This window comes from Thunnus thynnus, chromosome 8 (genome assembly GCF_963924715.1).
Source record: "Thunnus thynnus chromosome 8, fThuThy2.1, whole genome shotgun sequence".
Lineage (NCBI taxonomy): Eukaryota > Metazoa > Chordata > Actinopteri > Scombriformes > Scombridae > Thunnus > Thunnus thynnus.
In genome coordinates this window covers 14,534,631-14,551,540 of record NC_089524.1, presented here as the reverse complement: position 1 = coordinate 14,551,540, position 16,910 = coordinate 14,534,631, and the positions used below count along the sequence as shown (strand labels likewise).

Below are 16,910 nucleotides of genomic sequence, written 5' to 3'. Positions count from 1 at the left end.
GTGAAACTCTGTTCACCTGCCCTTTTATTTCTAGGAGGGGAGTTTTTTTTTCTATTTTTGGCTGAACAGTAACAAAATGATTTCATATTACATAGCACAGAAGGGAATGTTGAACTGATGAAGTGAAGATACAGTTTTAAGGTAAAAAAAATGAAAAAAAAAAAAAAAAAAAAATATTGCAGGCTGTAATTCTTGATGATCACCAGCTGTTTACTATAGTTTAGCAGCGTTTTAACTGCAAGGCTGGGAAGAGTCAAAAAAAAACAACAAGAGAGAGAGAGAGAGAGAGAGAGAGAGAGAAAAGGGAAGAGATCTTGTGAAAAAAATGACAGAGAAAAGAGTGAGTACTCATAGATAAGGGGGGGGGCTTGATTGGAGACAGACAGTAGATACCCACTGAGTCGTGCTGCTTCATTACTTTGGCCCCATTTGCCAATTAAACCCCAGGCACATATGAAGATAATGACAAAATGAGCCACTCTGCACCCCAAGGACTTATGAGATGTCACTGTGAGGCTGTCACATGACCTAAAGGCTTTAAAACACAAATGCACGCACACGCAATGTACGCACACTCTCTCTCAAATGCATTAACCAAACTTAGCTTATAGGAGGGCTAATCAAAAACATATTTTTTTTTGCTCTCTAGCACTAGGGGTCCCTGAGCACACATTGCCGATGTGGCATATGCTCTGTTGGATTGAAGAGGCCTTGGATAAGTGCACTGGGACTATGCTCATTTGAACAATGGTCGCTATTAGCTGATGGGGATGTTCACAAATGCTCACCGGTCCACTTAATTGGGCTAAAATGTCCATTCAAATTAAATTCCCTGGGTACGGAGATAACGACATTGCCCAATTCCGTGGAACAACGGCAGGGCTGTCGAATGAGAATGCTTGTCATATATAAAGAGAAGTCTCCGCATGTGTTGGTGAATGTTATGTTAAAGGGAGCAAGAGATTGTAACAAGAGCTTCTATTATTTAAGGAAGTGAGGAGGACAGTTGAGGGCACGGTGGAAAACGCTGGAAGTCAGAGAGACAAATAAAGAGAACTGCCATTATAACCTTGTCATTACAGAACCACTGATAGGGGCTTTGAATACCAAGCAAGATAAAGATGAGGACAGTGAATTGAACTTCCACATTTCTGTGGAATTATGTGGGTTAGTGCATTTTCCTTTAATTTATGTATCTCTCTTCTCTGATGTAAAGAAGTCTTTTTTTTTTCCCCAAGATACAAACTCAAAGCAGCATGCCTGGGCTTCCAAGGAAGCTGAAGAGAAACGCTCCATTTTGAAATCCAAGCCTTTTGATGGAGCACAGACTGGCCATGGATGACAGATGGATGGCTGACAGACAACTGGGCTAGGAGACAGAAAGGCAGGAGGCAAAAGAAAAAGAAACAAGGGAACACTAGGAGAATTTACTTATTTTTCTGCCTTTTGTTTGGGCAAGTGAGAACAATGCCATTAGAACTAGATTGCAAGTTTCTCAAAATGAAGCTCTTTGTCTTCTGTCAATTAAGCAGCTGGAAGAAATAATGGAATCTCAACCATTTACAGGAAAACTCTAAACACAATTCCACTTGTACAAGGTATAAGGAGGAAAATGCTGTAATTCAACTATACACCAGACAGTGTAAAACATATTCCATGAGGTTTAGCTAGAGGTAACAAATGGGACTGTAATCTGATTTGTTTGAACCCTCCTTCACCTAAATCTCTAATCTGGCAGATTTCAAAAACTGGCCAACAGACATGCTATTTGCAGATCCATGTGACTTATGTTTACAAATGGTGGTTGTAATTGGGCGGTGGAAACTGAACTGTACCGAATACAAAAAACACAAAAAAGTCAAACTTGGTTCCGATATAGTTTAGACCAAACATAACAAACTGTAGATGCAATTGTAGCCTAAATCTCAGGAAGCTGAATAAACAAAAGACAGACCGATAGATAATGGGTCTGAAAAGGCGTCAAGAGGAAGATGTCAGACAAGCTTTAGGGGTAGAAGCCTTCGAGAATGAGTGTAGTATCGAATGTGCTCTGTTGTTAACACCAGGCTTTAGCTCGGATGAACACCAGTAAGAAAGTGAGACGAAAGAGAGAGCAGGTAAAAAACCTCAGAGAACACAACAGGATTTGTTTCCAACATGAAAAGTCAAGCCAAACAATAAACATAATTTTCAAATGTCTCATGTAACTAAAGTATTTGTTATGATTAAATGGTGAATTGTTACATGAGGACATGGTAAACACATAAGTATGGCTGGCAGGTAGTAATGAAGGTACACAGTGACATACATGTAGAGAATGATATGGAAGCACTTAATGGACATCATGTATACTGAAGCATAGATTTAGCTTTAAACTGCATAATTTGTGAAGAGTTAATCTCTTGCTTGTGCTGATATTACAATCTGTAAATTCCTAAAACAAGTAACTAACTACATATTTATCTTTTGTTATGCATGAATGACATATTTTCAGAGTAAATTAATAATTTGGTGTCAAGAAGAAAGGTTTAACTTTATTTACCCGCAGACATATAATATAGGGACTTTCCAGTATGAGCTTTTGACAGCAAATACCGATATTGGCTCTTTTCAAAATTCCAGCAAAACTTTGTTTTTTGCAAGATGAAAAGCTTTTAAAATAGTATTAGGTCTGTTAAAGCTTGACACAGTGGTCTACCTTACAGCCATGTCAATGAATGTCTTATGTACTATGGATAAGCAGGTTCTTAATTTTTTTTCTCTACAACTCTACAACCAACAGAGATACTGTAGGCATGAACTAGACACCACAAACAGTTTTAGAATGTAAAAAAATTCAAGGCAAGAAAACTGTTGAGCCAAACTGAATCAGAAGTCACATGCTTGCCCCATGTGAAACACAAATACGTTTTTTTTTGTTGTTGAAGCCGAATACATCTAAAGCTTGTACTTAAACACTAGTGTGAAACAGTGTGCACTGTCTTCATAATCTACAATAATAGTGGTGAGCACACGGTCAAATTAACCTATATTTATATTTGCAAAAACTACAACAATAAGCTAAAATGCCAGAATTTTCCTTTAAGGCAAATTGAGGCAGTATTTCTTTTTTCATTTTACCTAAAGCTAGAAGAGTAAACTTCCTTCTTCACAATTATCTTATATTTGATGACAATGGAAATCTTTTTTTTTTCCTGTAAGGCCAATATTAACCTCATATATTCACATGTGCTGTTAAAACTATACTATATATGTTGTTCAGCTTCACATGAGTTTGTTCCTCAGTGTACATGTTGTGTTTTGTTGGTGTACCTGGAGTTTGGAAGTTGATGCGTCTCATCTCCACCGGGTCTGTAGGGTGGTGAGGTGTAATGTCTGCATTGTTCAGCAGACACTTTGTGCGTGGCTCTGACTCTTTTCTTTTGCGGCTGGAGAGTAAGACAAACAAAGAGTAGAAAGAAGGGGGAGACATACAACAAAAACAATAGAATAACTTTTAGTCAGCACTGGAACCAGAAAAACAGTCCCCACTCTCACTAATGACGTTTCCTAAACAACTTCACAGCTCCAGCTGACTGGTAGCTCGGTGGGTCAGAGTGAAACCACATCAAGAACTGGGAAGCTAAGAATGCGTATCAAGCACGCAAAATTCTCCTTCACTCTCACTAATTAAAGGCATCTTTTTTGCTGAGGCAGGCTATTTTGTCTTCCCCTGTCAAATGCAATAGAGTACGGCCAAGCCTTACCTGTCAGGTTTGCTGTTTCCAGAGAAAGCAATAGGAGTCAAATAAATATATAAAGATGGTGAAAACACAACACACAAGGAGAAAGGGAGAAGGGGAGGCAAGAAGAGAGATAAATCAATAGAGAGCAGTTTAAAATTCACAGGGGTCGCTGCTGGGCTCGCAAAACACGAGATAAAGCTCATCAGCATTTGCAGGAGATGTGTGAATGTGTGTGTATGTGCACAAGTAACTGTGTGTCTATGAGTGAGTATTCAATGAAATGTGTAAGTAAGCGCATACATTCGTGAGATTGAGTCTGTGTGTCTATGTATGTGTGTGTGCTTATGTGTGTACACGAGGGTGCAGATACAGATGGGGAAGGGTAATGTCAGGGCCAAGGGCAGACCCGGGAAACACTATTCACCAGGGAGAGATGGAGGGGGAGATGGGAGAGTGAGGTGGACAGAAAGAGAAGAGAGAAAAAAAGAGAGAGATCCAAGGAGAGATGTTACTCTCCCTAACCACCAAGACGGAGGTAAGGCAAGGTCAGACAGTCAGAGATCATCTGACAGAAGCAAGCTGTACTTGTGTTGCTCACACCCGCCCTGGCCCCCTTAAGATAATTCAGGGATCTGCCCTGGTATGTAGGGCGACCTCTTACACCACAGTTCAGTAGGGACTAGCAGTCATTGAAGTGAAACAAGGGGGGATATTGACTGTATAGATTCTGAAGCCCCAAGATGCTGAGTAATAGTAAATTCATTAGACTTGTAACACAAAGAAGGCTACTTTCTGTAAGGTTCATTAAGTATAAAGCAGACTTTGATTACTGCTAGAAAACTGCATAAATTTTAAACAAATATTTAACAACTAGAAGTAACTTGGTTAACCTTAGAATAATAACTTGATGGAGTGTTTAAAAGGTATTTGGGATATAACTATTTAAAAACATATCTGTGACATATCTCGATTGGCAGATATACCATTCTTAGTTCAATTATTGAGCACCATCTCAAAGAATCTCCTCTTCTCTCCTTTCTCCAACTCCCTCACTTCCCACAACCATCTTTTTTTAGATAAGAAATGCTCTTTCATATTTACATGCAACAACGTTGTTGGGTTTTTGAATATCATGCTGCTATGAATATAAAATAAGCACCTCTTTCACACATGCTCCCTAACATGCAATTATTTCCCAGTAGCCCAATTCCCCAGTAACACTGCAAATAACCGGTTCAACATCAAATGACAAGAAAGTCTTTGTTGTGTCTTGCTGGATAAGAAAGAAAACCCCCTGAAATTTCAGGCACATTTACCCTAATTCACTAAAAACATGGATCACCAGTTGTATTGCTTGTGTAGACTACTGAGTACAGTAAAGGGCTAACAATGTAAAGTGTAAGGATTCAATTCCCTGTATATCATAATGATAAGATGATGGTAATAAGTATGAAAAGATTGGATTTAGATTATTTAGCATTTTTGGCCCCTCATACAAAATATCATATCTTGTATACTAACCTTAACCCAAAGTGTTACTTTCTATCATTTGAGGTTGAACAATGTTATTTTTATAATGTAAAGTTACAATTAGATCCAACAGCATTCACCACAAAAACTACAATTTCCAAGCCAACTCACTTTTTGTACAGAAGTATGGCTATGACGATGCAGATGATGAAGACCACAGCCAGGACTGGGCCCACCACCCATATGAGTCCATCGCCACCAGTCTCTACTGGCAAGGGGTCCACCACCAGCTCTGGAGTCATCACTGTGTCAGTATAAGGGCTGGTTGCAAACATTTTCTGAACAGAAAAATCAGTCAAAAGTTAACACAGCATATGAAACACAATCCAGGTTACAGCATGGCTTTTAAGTAAAGCATACGTTCTACTTAAGTTTTATGTGTAGCTAACTGGGTCTATGTGTAGAGCAGTGTGTCAGTTCTTCTGTGTGTGCTGCATTCATATTCATCATGAAAACTGTCTGCAAGACATGAATGAAGTTCAGCAAATTGAAGGGAACTGAAAGTACCTATACTAAACTAAACCAGACCAATGTAAAAAATGAATTATCCAGAGTGAAAGTGGTTGAACAGAACCATGTTGAACAGAATTGAAATGTGTTCGATTCAGATGAACACAAGTGACGTGAACCATGATTAAATGTACAACACTGAATTATTAAATCCACTGCAATTAAAGTAAATTAAGTGAAAGGAAATCAACTGACGTGAACCATGATTAAATGTATAAAACTGAATTATTAAATCCACTGCAATTAAAAGAAATTAACTGAAAAGAAATCAACTGACGTGAACCATGATTAAATGTACAAAATTGAATGATTAAATCCACTCAAAAGAAATTGACTGAAAGGAAATAAACTGAACTGTATTGAATGGGTCTGAACTAGTAACTCACCCCAGTGGTGGCATTGAGTTCAGCCAGCAGGAAGAAGACATACTCCTGGCCAGGTTCAAGAACCTTGTTCTCACAGCTACTGTGGCGGTGGTCAGAGCCCACTGTGAAGCTGGAGGGAAGCTGTCTGAAACAGGCTGTGATGTAGGGCTTCCTCTGGTCCAGCTGAGCCAGCTGACGGCGTGAGCGTCGCTTTAGGGTCACCTCCCGCAACAGCTGATTGATGTAAAAGGTATTACTTTTTGTATCCCAAATTCATTGACAGATCTAATGTTTTCTGCTGTAAAAGCTTTGTTTATACTTTGCACGTGTTATGAAACACTAGATTAAAAGAGGCCAAAAGATGCAGATACTTTCAGAGATGATGAGAGAGATCGAATGAGATACAGACAGAAACAAAGAGAAACATCCCCACTGATAAAAAAAAATGTAACTTGGATTATGTCAAATTTTTCCAACGCACAGCTTATTTGTGGGTCTAAATGACTGTTGTGTACAAGGACTAGACTCCTTTCACTGAACTGACTGACATCAAATAAAACGAACTGTAGGTGTAACTGCACCCTTAGATTAAAAAAGCTGCTAATTATCTGGCAATGTTCCATGTCACCAGGCTCCACCCCCCCCCCCCACAAAAAAAAAATACAACCCCTCTCATTCACTTCAAACTGAGGCAGGCACTAAGCAGACGGAATGTGTGTAATCCCAAATCCAATAGGGATGGTTGCTGTTGATCTGGTGCTCAAGGTGACCCCGAGCTATGGGAAAAGTGGGAGAAGACTGTGTAATTCTCTCTTCTGCATGCCTGGGGGGGGGGGGGAATTAGCATAGCTGAGATGTACTTATGTCTGTGTGTTGTCTGTGTCCATGTCTGGTAGATGGTGTGTACAATACAATTGCCTAGCAGATGCAACCATTAGTAAACTAAACATGAGTGGCTAGAATCCCTCCCTAAAAACAGTTTGTCTGTAGGAAAAAAAAAGTCTCTTCAAAACAGAATGTGTTACTGAAGTTTTGAAGTTGCCTCTTCTCATTAAATAATGCTTCACTCTGTTTGAGCCAGTACACCCAGTCATCCCAATCATTTTTGGTGGGTTTGTATTTGCTTTTAAACTATCCTACCTCTTCCATGTCCATCTCATCTGGGTTTTTCAGGTTTTTGACAGTTCCTGCGGTCCTCTTAAGTGGCACCACAACCACATAGAAGTTCCTGGAAACACAGCACCAAAGGAAATTACACAAAAATAATAGTGACTCTTTGTTGATACCTGTATGGCTGTTTAGATGAAAACATTCACAGGAAATTGAGGTGATAAATCAATACTTGCAAGTGGTCTAGCAATGATAAGTATGTCTCAGAAATCCTAAGACCTAAACTCCCCTTTCAACGCATTTCATACATCTTGAGATCTCAATCCATATTGCAGCAGATCTCAAGCATCTTGAGACTTAAACCTAAATACCCCAACCCTCAAAAAAATTTAGACAGAGCTTTCAGAACCAATCTTTCAACATGCTATGCTCACTTGACATCTTTGCCATCGACTGGTGGGAAGGACATGGTGAGCATGTTGTCAGGCTCAGCGTAGATGTCCAGCTTAGGTTTCTTGACCATCATGAGTGGTGCTGTCCTGGCCACCACACGGTGTCTCGGCCCACCGTCCATGCTTTCTTGGCAGGTCACCCTGAACTCGTAGGTGGAGTTGGGCCTTAGCCCAGTAACGAGCACCCTCATCTGCCTGGCATCCACGTCCATCTTCTGACGGTTGTACTCAATCTAATAGAGTTCAATAGATGGTTCAGTTGAGTTCAGTTGAGTTCAAGTTGACTTGATAATTGGACATATAAAAATTTTGGCAGGTCAATAGATTGGTGGTTGAATAGACATGGATAGATATGTGAGTAGTTGGATGTAGGTTGGAATTTGGATATTCATTTTAATGGTATTCATGGGAGAATAGGTACATTAGAATGATCAGGAGTTGAATCAATGCACTGAAATATGCAAATTACAAATGCAGTAAAAAATGCACTGGTGTAAAATCTATTTTATCAAAACAGATGAAAATTAGTTTTAAATATCGAAGTGGGATTGTCTGAATGGTATAAAATTACAATCTACAGTGAAACAAAAGTTAAAATGTAACTCAGATGAAATGACAGCTGAAATTAATTAACCCTAACTTAAACTCACCGTGCATTTGTATGGGGATCTGCTTTCAGAAAACTTCCATGCAAGGACCACTGTGGTCTTGGTGGCCCATTTGACAGTGAAATTCTTTGGAACATCTGTTGAGTGGACAGATGCAAGAAAAAAAAAGGAAAAAAAAAAAGCAAGAGAGTATATCTTTAGTGAACATGTACAGATACCAAGGAAAGAGAGACAGAACCTTTGGTTTAAAAAAAAAAAAAAAGGCTGTTGTTCCCCTGCAACGTTCCTCTGGGTTGGAGAGTGAGTGTAACGGTGAGCTGTGATTGGCTGTGAGAAGGGCAACTCCATTGGTTAAGACACACAGCACGAAAGACTCATGGACGACAAACCCATGGAGCACAAGGGTGCGCCCACCGGCTAGCCATTGTTGGTAGTGCCAACCCATCTCACCACTATCTTTGAACCCATGACCACTTGAGGATTAACAACTGACCCACAATGCTACCTGCTCCTACACTTCTACTGAGTTTGGGTTGGCACTGCCAACATGCTGCCAGGCGGGCATAGAGACAGACCCAAAACACAGCATGCCAACAGTCCTCAGCAGTGCATCTGGGGGATGCCATGCCACAAGCTGTCCCGTTAAGGGACAGGGGAAGGGGGAATTAGGAGAGGAAAGGGGTTAGGAAGGGAGGAATATCTCAAAACAAACCCAAAAACAAAAAAAATTTAAAGAACCAAAATTCGCTTTCTGTCAACTTAGAATAGTCCATACATACTCTTGGAGTGACTGGGTTTGACTGAAGTCCTACCTTGTTTGAAAACTGGGGAGGTGAGAAGGCATTAGCTGCGTGAGTGTGCAAAGGGCTGCAAGGATGACTGACTGGATGAGTGTCTGACCAAACAGCACTTACCTTGAAATTCTAGGCTGCTCTCCTCTTTCTCAAAATGACTGACTATAACTTACTGACTTTTACCTCGTTTTACCTTGTTTGGGTTAGTGAAGTGAGTATCCCACGGCAAACATTTTTAATATCAATCTTTTCTCTTTCTTGAGGAGAAGTGGAGGTGGTAGTAGGAGGGGTGGGGCATTTTTGTGATGTTGCAGATTGTTTTTAGCCAATTTCCAACCCCCTGCCAACTGGGTTGGGAGAGAAACAGGCAAGCCCTACCTGTTGGATCAAAGGCCACCGTCCGATACTGGATAGGCGGGCTGTAGGGCCCTGGACCTACACTGGTGTGTGCACGTATTTTCACATCGTATGCGGAGTTCGGTTTGAGGCTGTTGAGCACATAGCTGGAAAGGCTGGGGGGCAAACGGAGCTCCCGTGGTGCTCCTCCGGTACCAGCTTCTTTATAGGCCAAAGTGTACTCTGTGATTACCCCGTTCCTCTCCGCCAGCACCGGTGGAGACCATGACAGCTGCACTGAGCAGCATGTCACGTTGGAGCCCTCGTTAATTTGAGGATATCCCCCTGGCGTATTTTCGGGCACATTGAGTTCCACACCAGCCTCATCCCCAAAGCCCCCCCTGCTCTTGGCTGAGATTTTAAAGAGGTAGGTGGCACCCCGGTGAATGTTGCCCACAGAGTACTGTCGTTCTTGGGGAGCAAATTCCAGTGTGGCCAAAGGAGAGACATCTTTTCGACCAAACTGGAGCCTGTAACCTTGCAGGTCCATGCCATTGATCAGGTCTGGTGGGTCCCAGCGAACCACAGCAGATGTCTCTGAGTCCTGGGCCACTGACAAATAGGGCGGACCAGGCACTGTAGACAGAGACAGAAAAAATAAATAGTAATTAAAATAATAAAAAATACATAAAACAAACCTTCATTAATTTCTATGTTTTATATATATGTAGGATGCATAATTTTAAAGTGATATTCACTGAGATGTAAATCACAAATTAAACAGACACAAGGAATACTACAGAAGCGGTATTGAGGAAACTATTAGTGTTTTTTGAGAGGGAAACACCAGTGTTGTTATCCCAATCATATCATGGTCACTGTCTTGAAAATAAGAGTCATTAACAGTAACACATTTTTGATCTAATTTGTTTGCTTTAAAAACTATGAAATATGGTCCATATTCCTCCTGACATTACTACACAAAATGTAAAACTGATGAAGAAAACACATTTTAACTATGCAGACTTAAAAATTAACATACCATTCTCTGATATATCCTGCTAATACTGATCAATTGTCTTCCTAGTGTTTATTAAGTTCGTCTGGCAACTCCCTCCTACCGCTCCTATGATTCATCATTCCTTGACTCCATCATTCCCTTTGTCATCAAAAATGCAAAACTTCTCATCCATTGGCTGCAACTGTATTAGCATACTGTTTGATCAATGCCTCTTGTCCCACTGTATGAATGTGCTACCTTGCCATTGTTCTTGGTTGGCTTACTGTCTCAGACTCACTCAGTCTCTGTAAACTCACGGTATACCAGCATACACAATAAAACCACCCCACTACTACACACCTCTGAATAGGACTTTGGATGATTTATTCAACAAAAAACAGCTACGAGCAGAAATTCACGAATGAAAGAATGCAAAAGTGTATTGAGTTAGTGTAATTACTTTAATTTAAGCCATCCATCAGTTAACATCCTCACAATCTGAGTCAGGTTGTGTTGCATAGTGATGTGGAGGATCCTCAGAGCCTCTAAATTCTTGAGTGATACATGTAAGCTCAAGCCCAAATCATTTCTGTAATGCAAAGCATCACTAAAACTTTAAGCACAGAACAGTGCCTCTTTCAGCTGTAAGAGTCATCTCTTGTTGTAAAATAGATGATCTACACTTGGGGTCTAGACACCATTCTTCAGAATGGCCCAGTTTTGCTGCTCTTATGGATGACACGTCTTGTCTTAAACCTCCTTTTAAGGCCCATCAGTGTGATACAGGCAGCAGCAGTTATGGGAAGCCTTCAGTTCTCAAGTTACCGTCAAAGCTTTGTGAGAGATGAGTGTGGCTGATTCTCACTTGAGCCCCATTTCTCTGTAAATAGATTCTATCTTGACTCACTCATCTACGTCCCTCCATTCTCAGAAATACAAGGCAGTGGCAGGACAGATAACTGGCAAATATGAGTGAGGTTACAATCACACACACACACACACACACAAACACACACACACACACGCGCACACACACACACACACACAAAAATGAATTGTGAAATCATTGGTGAGGAGATTGGCTATCTCTGTATATTTCTGATTCAAAAATCTTGCCAACTGGGTCGGCAGTAAATTGGTTGGTCCTGGCACTGAGAGCTTTTTCAGCATAAATTAAAATAGCTGAATAAGCTACATGCAAATTAGTAACTCTTCACAAGTACAGACCATGCCACAACAATATGTGATTAAAGGCTTAATGGGAACGAGGAAGTATTGGATGTTGAGGATGGATGAATGGATGTGGGGAGGGGGCTGAAGGTGGAAGGAGAACATCATAGGATTGGATGGTCTGGGATGGATGTAATGAAGGCTGGGCAGAGGGATTCGTCTGAGGCATAGTTTCATCTGAGCTGATTACAGACAGGCCCCAGACAGCACCTAGAATAAGACATGGGAGCGGTATGCACAGGATTGAATCAGAGGGGATGAGAGGAGGGAGGAGAGGAGGAGGGAAGAGAGCTTGAAGGGATGTGGGTAGGGATGGGCAGAGGGAGGGATGGAGTACGGATCAGGTAGGAAGGTAAATGGATGATGGGAATGTAAATGGATGAGGGGAAATGACAGGGAGGATGGATCGAGAAATCTGAGACAAACAGGACAGGATGGGTTAACCAGGTATACGTCAAGTGGCAACTACCACAGCTTAAGACTGAAACCAATGTGGAAGTACCTTAAAGTGCAATGCCATCGACGGCCACTAGATGGTGGCTCCAAAATATCCCAAGCCTCAAATGACGCCATTCAAAAAGCATCAAGCATCTCTCTAGAAATACTAAGTCAATAATTTTTTTCAACAAGTCATGCTCTCAATCACTAAATTTGAACCCTCTAATAAGTGTGCTGGTGGTCGTTTTGGAAATTATTACTCCATCAGTAAAATTTCAAGACTTACAGTAGGCCATGTGGGACATCAAAGCTGCTGATTGACAGCTGCGATTGATTTGGCTCTGGGATTCGGACTATTGTCACAACATTTGGTAAGTTTAATGTTACCCGATTATTATACCTGCTGTGTTAGTACAATTTAGCTTAAGTAGCTAACAATAGCCCAGATGTGCACCGATTGGTGTTCCCAGTAAGCTTGCGTTGACTTTGGTCCGAGATAGCATGGGCGTGTTTCTATTAGAGCCTTTTTTAAATATGTTTTATGTACATCTGCTTGTGTGTGTCTTTGTGCATAATGGACAATGTGTACGCACATCTGTATGTGTTTATGTGTGTGATAGTATAGGCCCTGGTTTGCAGCCAGATTCAGCTCCTATATCATCATTCCAGCTGCACACAGAGCACTTTTGGCTTCCTGCCCAGTATGGACTTAAAGTAATTTGGAGAAGCTAACATTAGTCTGAGGCAACAGTCCTCCCTCTCAGTGGAATAGTATCATTTTGTGTGTGTGTGTCTGTGTACATGTGCATACATAAAGTCTAAATTAATTCGCCAAAAAGATTCTTATGTGCCAAAGTAAAAATACACACACAAAGCAATCCACCCTGCACAGTCCCTGCTCATATTATTCATTTTCATTCGCTAATGGTCTTCTCTCTGAAGACTGTTGCTAGAGGAAGATGAGGGTGGGTAGGATGATGGTGGCTAGTCAGCTGAGTCTAGTGGGGGGCGCCAAGTGTTGGGTGAGATGAATGCTCCTAATACTCCTCGGCTGCATACTATAGATCAGCTTGATGTCATTTAAAAGCCCACTCTACCTTCATGCTCATCGCTAATCAAGGAAATAAAATCTGAGATAATGATGCTGTGATGACTCAGTGCGCGCGCGTGTGTGTGTGTGTTTGCTGTTAAAAATGTCTGTGCTTCACTTCTAACCTCAACAGGCTACCAAATGTATCCATTACAACCATAGTAGCCCTGAAACAGTTTTATTATTTGTACATTTAAAACTTTGGCCTATTGCATACTGGGGAGAAGGGTACTAAGCCAGCAGATTAGTGTTGGGAGGGGAGGGGGCACAGGGGTTGGTCATGGGATGTAAAGAGAGCGTGTTTAGTTGTGTGTGTGTGTGTGTGTGTGTGTGTGTGTGTGTGTGGTGCTACAGGGTGATGAGAGAGAGAACAAGGGCATAGTGAGGGGTGAGAAATGAGTGAATGAGGTATGATGAAGGTGACTGGGGACAAGGAGCAATCTGCTGCAAAGAGAGCCCAACAGGGATATGAGGAGGCAGAAATGTGTGTGTGTGTGTGTGTACATGAGTGATTCTGGGGTTCTTGGACACCTTGATTGTCCCTCTCCTCCTCGCTGTTCATCTCTCTCCCCCTTACACTCTCCCTTATTCCTTCCCCATCTCTCCTTCTCCCCTTGCACACTGCCCAATTCCCCTTCCTTTCATCTCCCAACCTCCTACCATCCTCCACCCCTCTTCATCCCTCTCTCTGCGTCCATTTCAGGGTCGACCCTGTTTCAATCCCTTATTGTGGGTCTCCCGGCACGTTTCCCATCAGGCCATTGTATTAACAGCCTGCTGTTGACACTCACTCAGCCGGATTGAGAAAGGGGTGATCAGGTTTCCCTCTCATTTCCTCCCTCTCTTGTGCACGCCAGTCATGCGCACTCACATCAACATATACATACATAGAAACATATCACCTCCATGCTTGTCTGCAAAGAAGAAGGTGCACATATGTATATGCACCTCTTAATCATCTGTCAACCCTCTCCCATCTTGATTTCCGTCTACTTTTAATTTAGTCTGCTTGCTGTAGAAGTGTATGTGGTGGAGGTACATGGAAGAGAGTAATTGTAATGTAGGAAATGTCATGGAGTCAAATCTGCTACAAATATCACATGGCCCATTTGGACAGGAAGAGCTTTCACTGATAGAAACTTCTTTAGATTTCATCCTTCTACTGTAGGGTGGGAGGGTCTTAGGTTAAAGGTGCTTTTCAACAAGCTGTTTCACTGTGTTTTGTGTTTGTTGATTAGTTAGTTCTACTTTGTTTCATAAACTGTTCTTGAAATCAAGATCATTATATATATTTTCCTCTTAAACCTGAAGTAAAGAAGAAAAACAGGATGGTCATTGAATCCTGCTCCTTTCAGCCCAGTGAAAACACTCTCTTTGTGCAGGTGGGATGGCAGAATAACAGTTTTCTTTCTCCTCAAAAACTTTGTATCACCTTGGCCATGGTTAAGTTTGTTTCTCAAAGGAAGAGTTTGGAAAGTATGAATCATGAAAAGGCACTTTTCAAACCTGGCTTTCATTCAGCAAACAAAGACAGTTCCAGCCACAGAATGGATGCTGTTTGTCTGTGACTCACAAATAGGTGTGCAGTTCTACTTGTTTGTATATCCTACAAAATCCTGAGATAGATTATTTTGGATACTTTCTGATACACCAAACTGCCGGAGAGGCTTGTTGGAATGTCTGGAAGATGAAAAGACTGGGCTAAGGATGTGAATGGACTTATAAGTGGCCTGAAAACAAACTGTCTTTGTAAGGATGTTGTGTATTGATGAAGCTTTTCAGACCTTTATGCTTCCTACAATGAACAGGCCTATGTCGTCATAGTTTCTAGAGGCAATTGCTCACTTTAAACGCATGCTTGTCTGTAAAAAAAATATTTTAAGAGCTATTGCATATGTGTATTTGTGTGCGTGTGTACATGCAAAAGCATTCAAATGCTAGAATATTTTGTTTATGTGCATCACACATCGAAAGTGTGCCACTTTACGATTTTATACAAGACTGAACGATTAAAAACACCACATACTGTTTATCTGGGTTCACAATTTTATATATGTTGAGATCCATTTTTAGAATATATTCCATTACATGTTTTGTCAGAATTCAAATGTTGTTTTTTTTTAAGTAGTCATATCAAAAGACGGCAGCTTTAGTTATATGGCAGCATAAACAGTATCCCTGTGAAAATGAGCCAAACCATATAAGCAAACAAGGGTAAACCCATCAAACATTACATTTAAGCTGGCAGACTTTAAAAGTAAATTAAAATGAATAAAAGTGGCAGGAAGGGCTTTCAGACTGGAATACTGTCAATTATGAGACTGATCTTTCTAATCATATGGTCTGACTGTAGACCTAATGTAGAATTTGATTTTGTAATTCATTTGGTCCTGTTGTTTGTTCATATTGTTTTTCAGCTGAGAAAGGCTCTAGTTTTATGATTCATCCTTCCACTAAATTAAGGTTGTTCTGAAGAGAAAAAAACCCCCCAGAGAAATAATACAAAAGATTTTGGCATCTTTTTGTATGACATTTCATCAAGTCCCCACAGAACATAAAAAGCTACCTTTTGTCCTCTGCCTGACATAGACCTCAGGAAATTCCATGGTATTTCCGAAATCCCATGACCATCTATTCACTAGACTTTCCCAATATTCCTCAGAACAAGGACAACCACTTCACCTCTGAAAAAGGCAGCTGAAGCTTGTCTTCTCCCCACCTCTCACCCCTTCCCGCTTTCTATTTATCTTGGCCCCCTGGCATAAACCATTTCTTTACACTTCAATAATAAAAACGGAGAGGCTTTCCCTCTGAGGGACAGACAGAGTGTGCTAGACTGGCATATCAGTCACCCTGTCCTGACAGGAGGACGGAGAGTGACAGCACTCACTCAAGCCCCTTTGGCAGCATTGCGCTCCCTGACACCTGTAACAGACACACCTGTCAGGATCGGGGAAATTCGCCTGTTTGTGTGAGTGTGTGTTGGGTCATGAGAATGTTTTATGTGTTTGTGTTTCACTGTGTGCATGTGTTGGTGTGTGTTTGTTTTATGAATGTGCATGTACATTGGTGCATGCAATGCCACAGGATGGGTTCTGCATATACTGTGTGTGTGTGTGCTCTGTTGTGGAAACTGCAGGTGCTCATGTGTAAGAGAGTGACTAGGTGTGTATGCAGACATGTTTATGTATCTACAAGTATGTATGCAGTTGTGTATAAATTGGCTCTCTGAAGCTTCCCAAAAGTCTCCTGGCACAGATACTCACACAAAAAGACACTCATATCTTGGCTTGATGCCTTAAATTCTCTCAAAGAAGGCTGCCTGTTAGACAGACAGCCTAACAGGTTTAGATCATGTTCATGGTAACCAATCTGATATCTTCCAAAGAGGCTGAGGCAGTCTGGTTAAACTGGTGTGCCCACCGGTGGTAACAAGGGAAAAAAACTGAAGAAGACCAAGCTTTGTAATGTGCAGGCATTAGCCTCCAGTATTTTATCTTTAAAGCTCAAATCAACAATCCAACATTGGTTTTTCAAGCTGTCATAATCTGTCTGAAAAATCTCCAAGTACTTCACACCACCTTCTTGATCTCTAAAATTCTGTGGATAGTCAGAGCAAATATCATCTGTGTGTGACTAAACTGATGTTCCTGAATCCATATATACCTCAGAATAGTTAACTTGGGGAAATATGTCTTACATAAAATTCACTAGCTGAAAAT

At 41.0% G+C, this 16,910-nt stretch overlaps 1 protein-coding gene across 5 annotated transcripts in view; it reads right to left on the bottom strand.

Moving 5' to 3' along the window:
* The window catches only part of ptprsa (protein tyrosine phosphatase receptor type Sa), a 250,536-nt gene that overhangs the window by 36,336 nt on the left and 197,290 nt on the right, over positions 1 to 16,910 (bottom strand). For all 5 annotated transcript variants that reach the window (XM_067596688.1, XM_067596687.1, XM_067596690.1 and 2 more), the window contains 7 exons: positions 9,473 to 10,066; positions 8,343 to 8,437; positions 7,675 to 7,925; positions 7,271 to 7,358; positions 6,152 to 6,364; positions 5,367 to 5,533; positions 3,313 to 3,428 (listed from right to left, as the gene is read on the bottom strand). In XM_067596688.1, the coding sequence (XP_067452789.1) occupies positions 3,313 to 3,428; positions 5,367 to 5,533; positions 6,152 to 6,364; positions 7,271 to 7,358; positions 7,675 to 7,925; positions 8,343 to 8,437; positions 9,473 to 10,066 (1,524 nt within the window). The remainder of the gene's footprint in view (positions 1 to 3,312; positions 3,429 to 5,366; positions 5,534 to 6,151; positions 6,365 to 7,270; positions 7,359 to 7,674; positions 7,926 to 8,342; positions 8,438 to 9,472; positions 10,067 to 16,910) is intronic.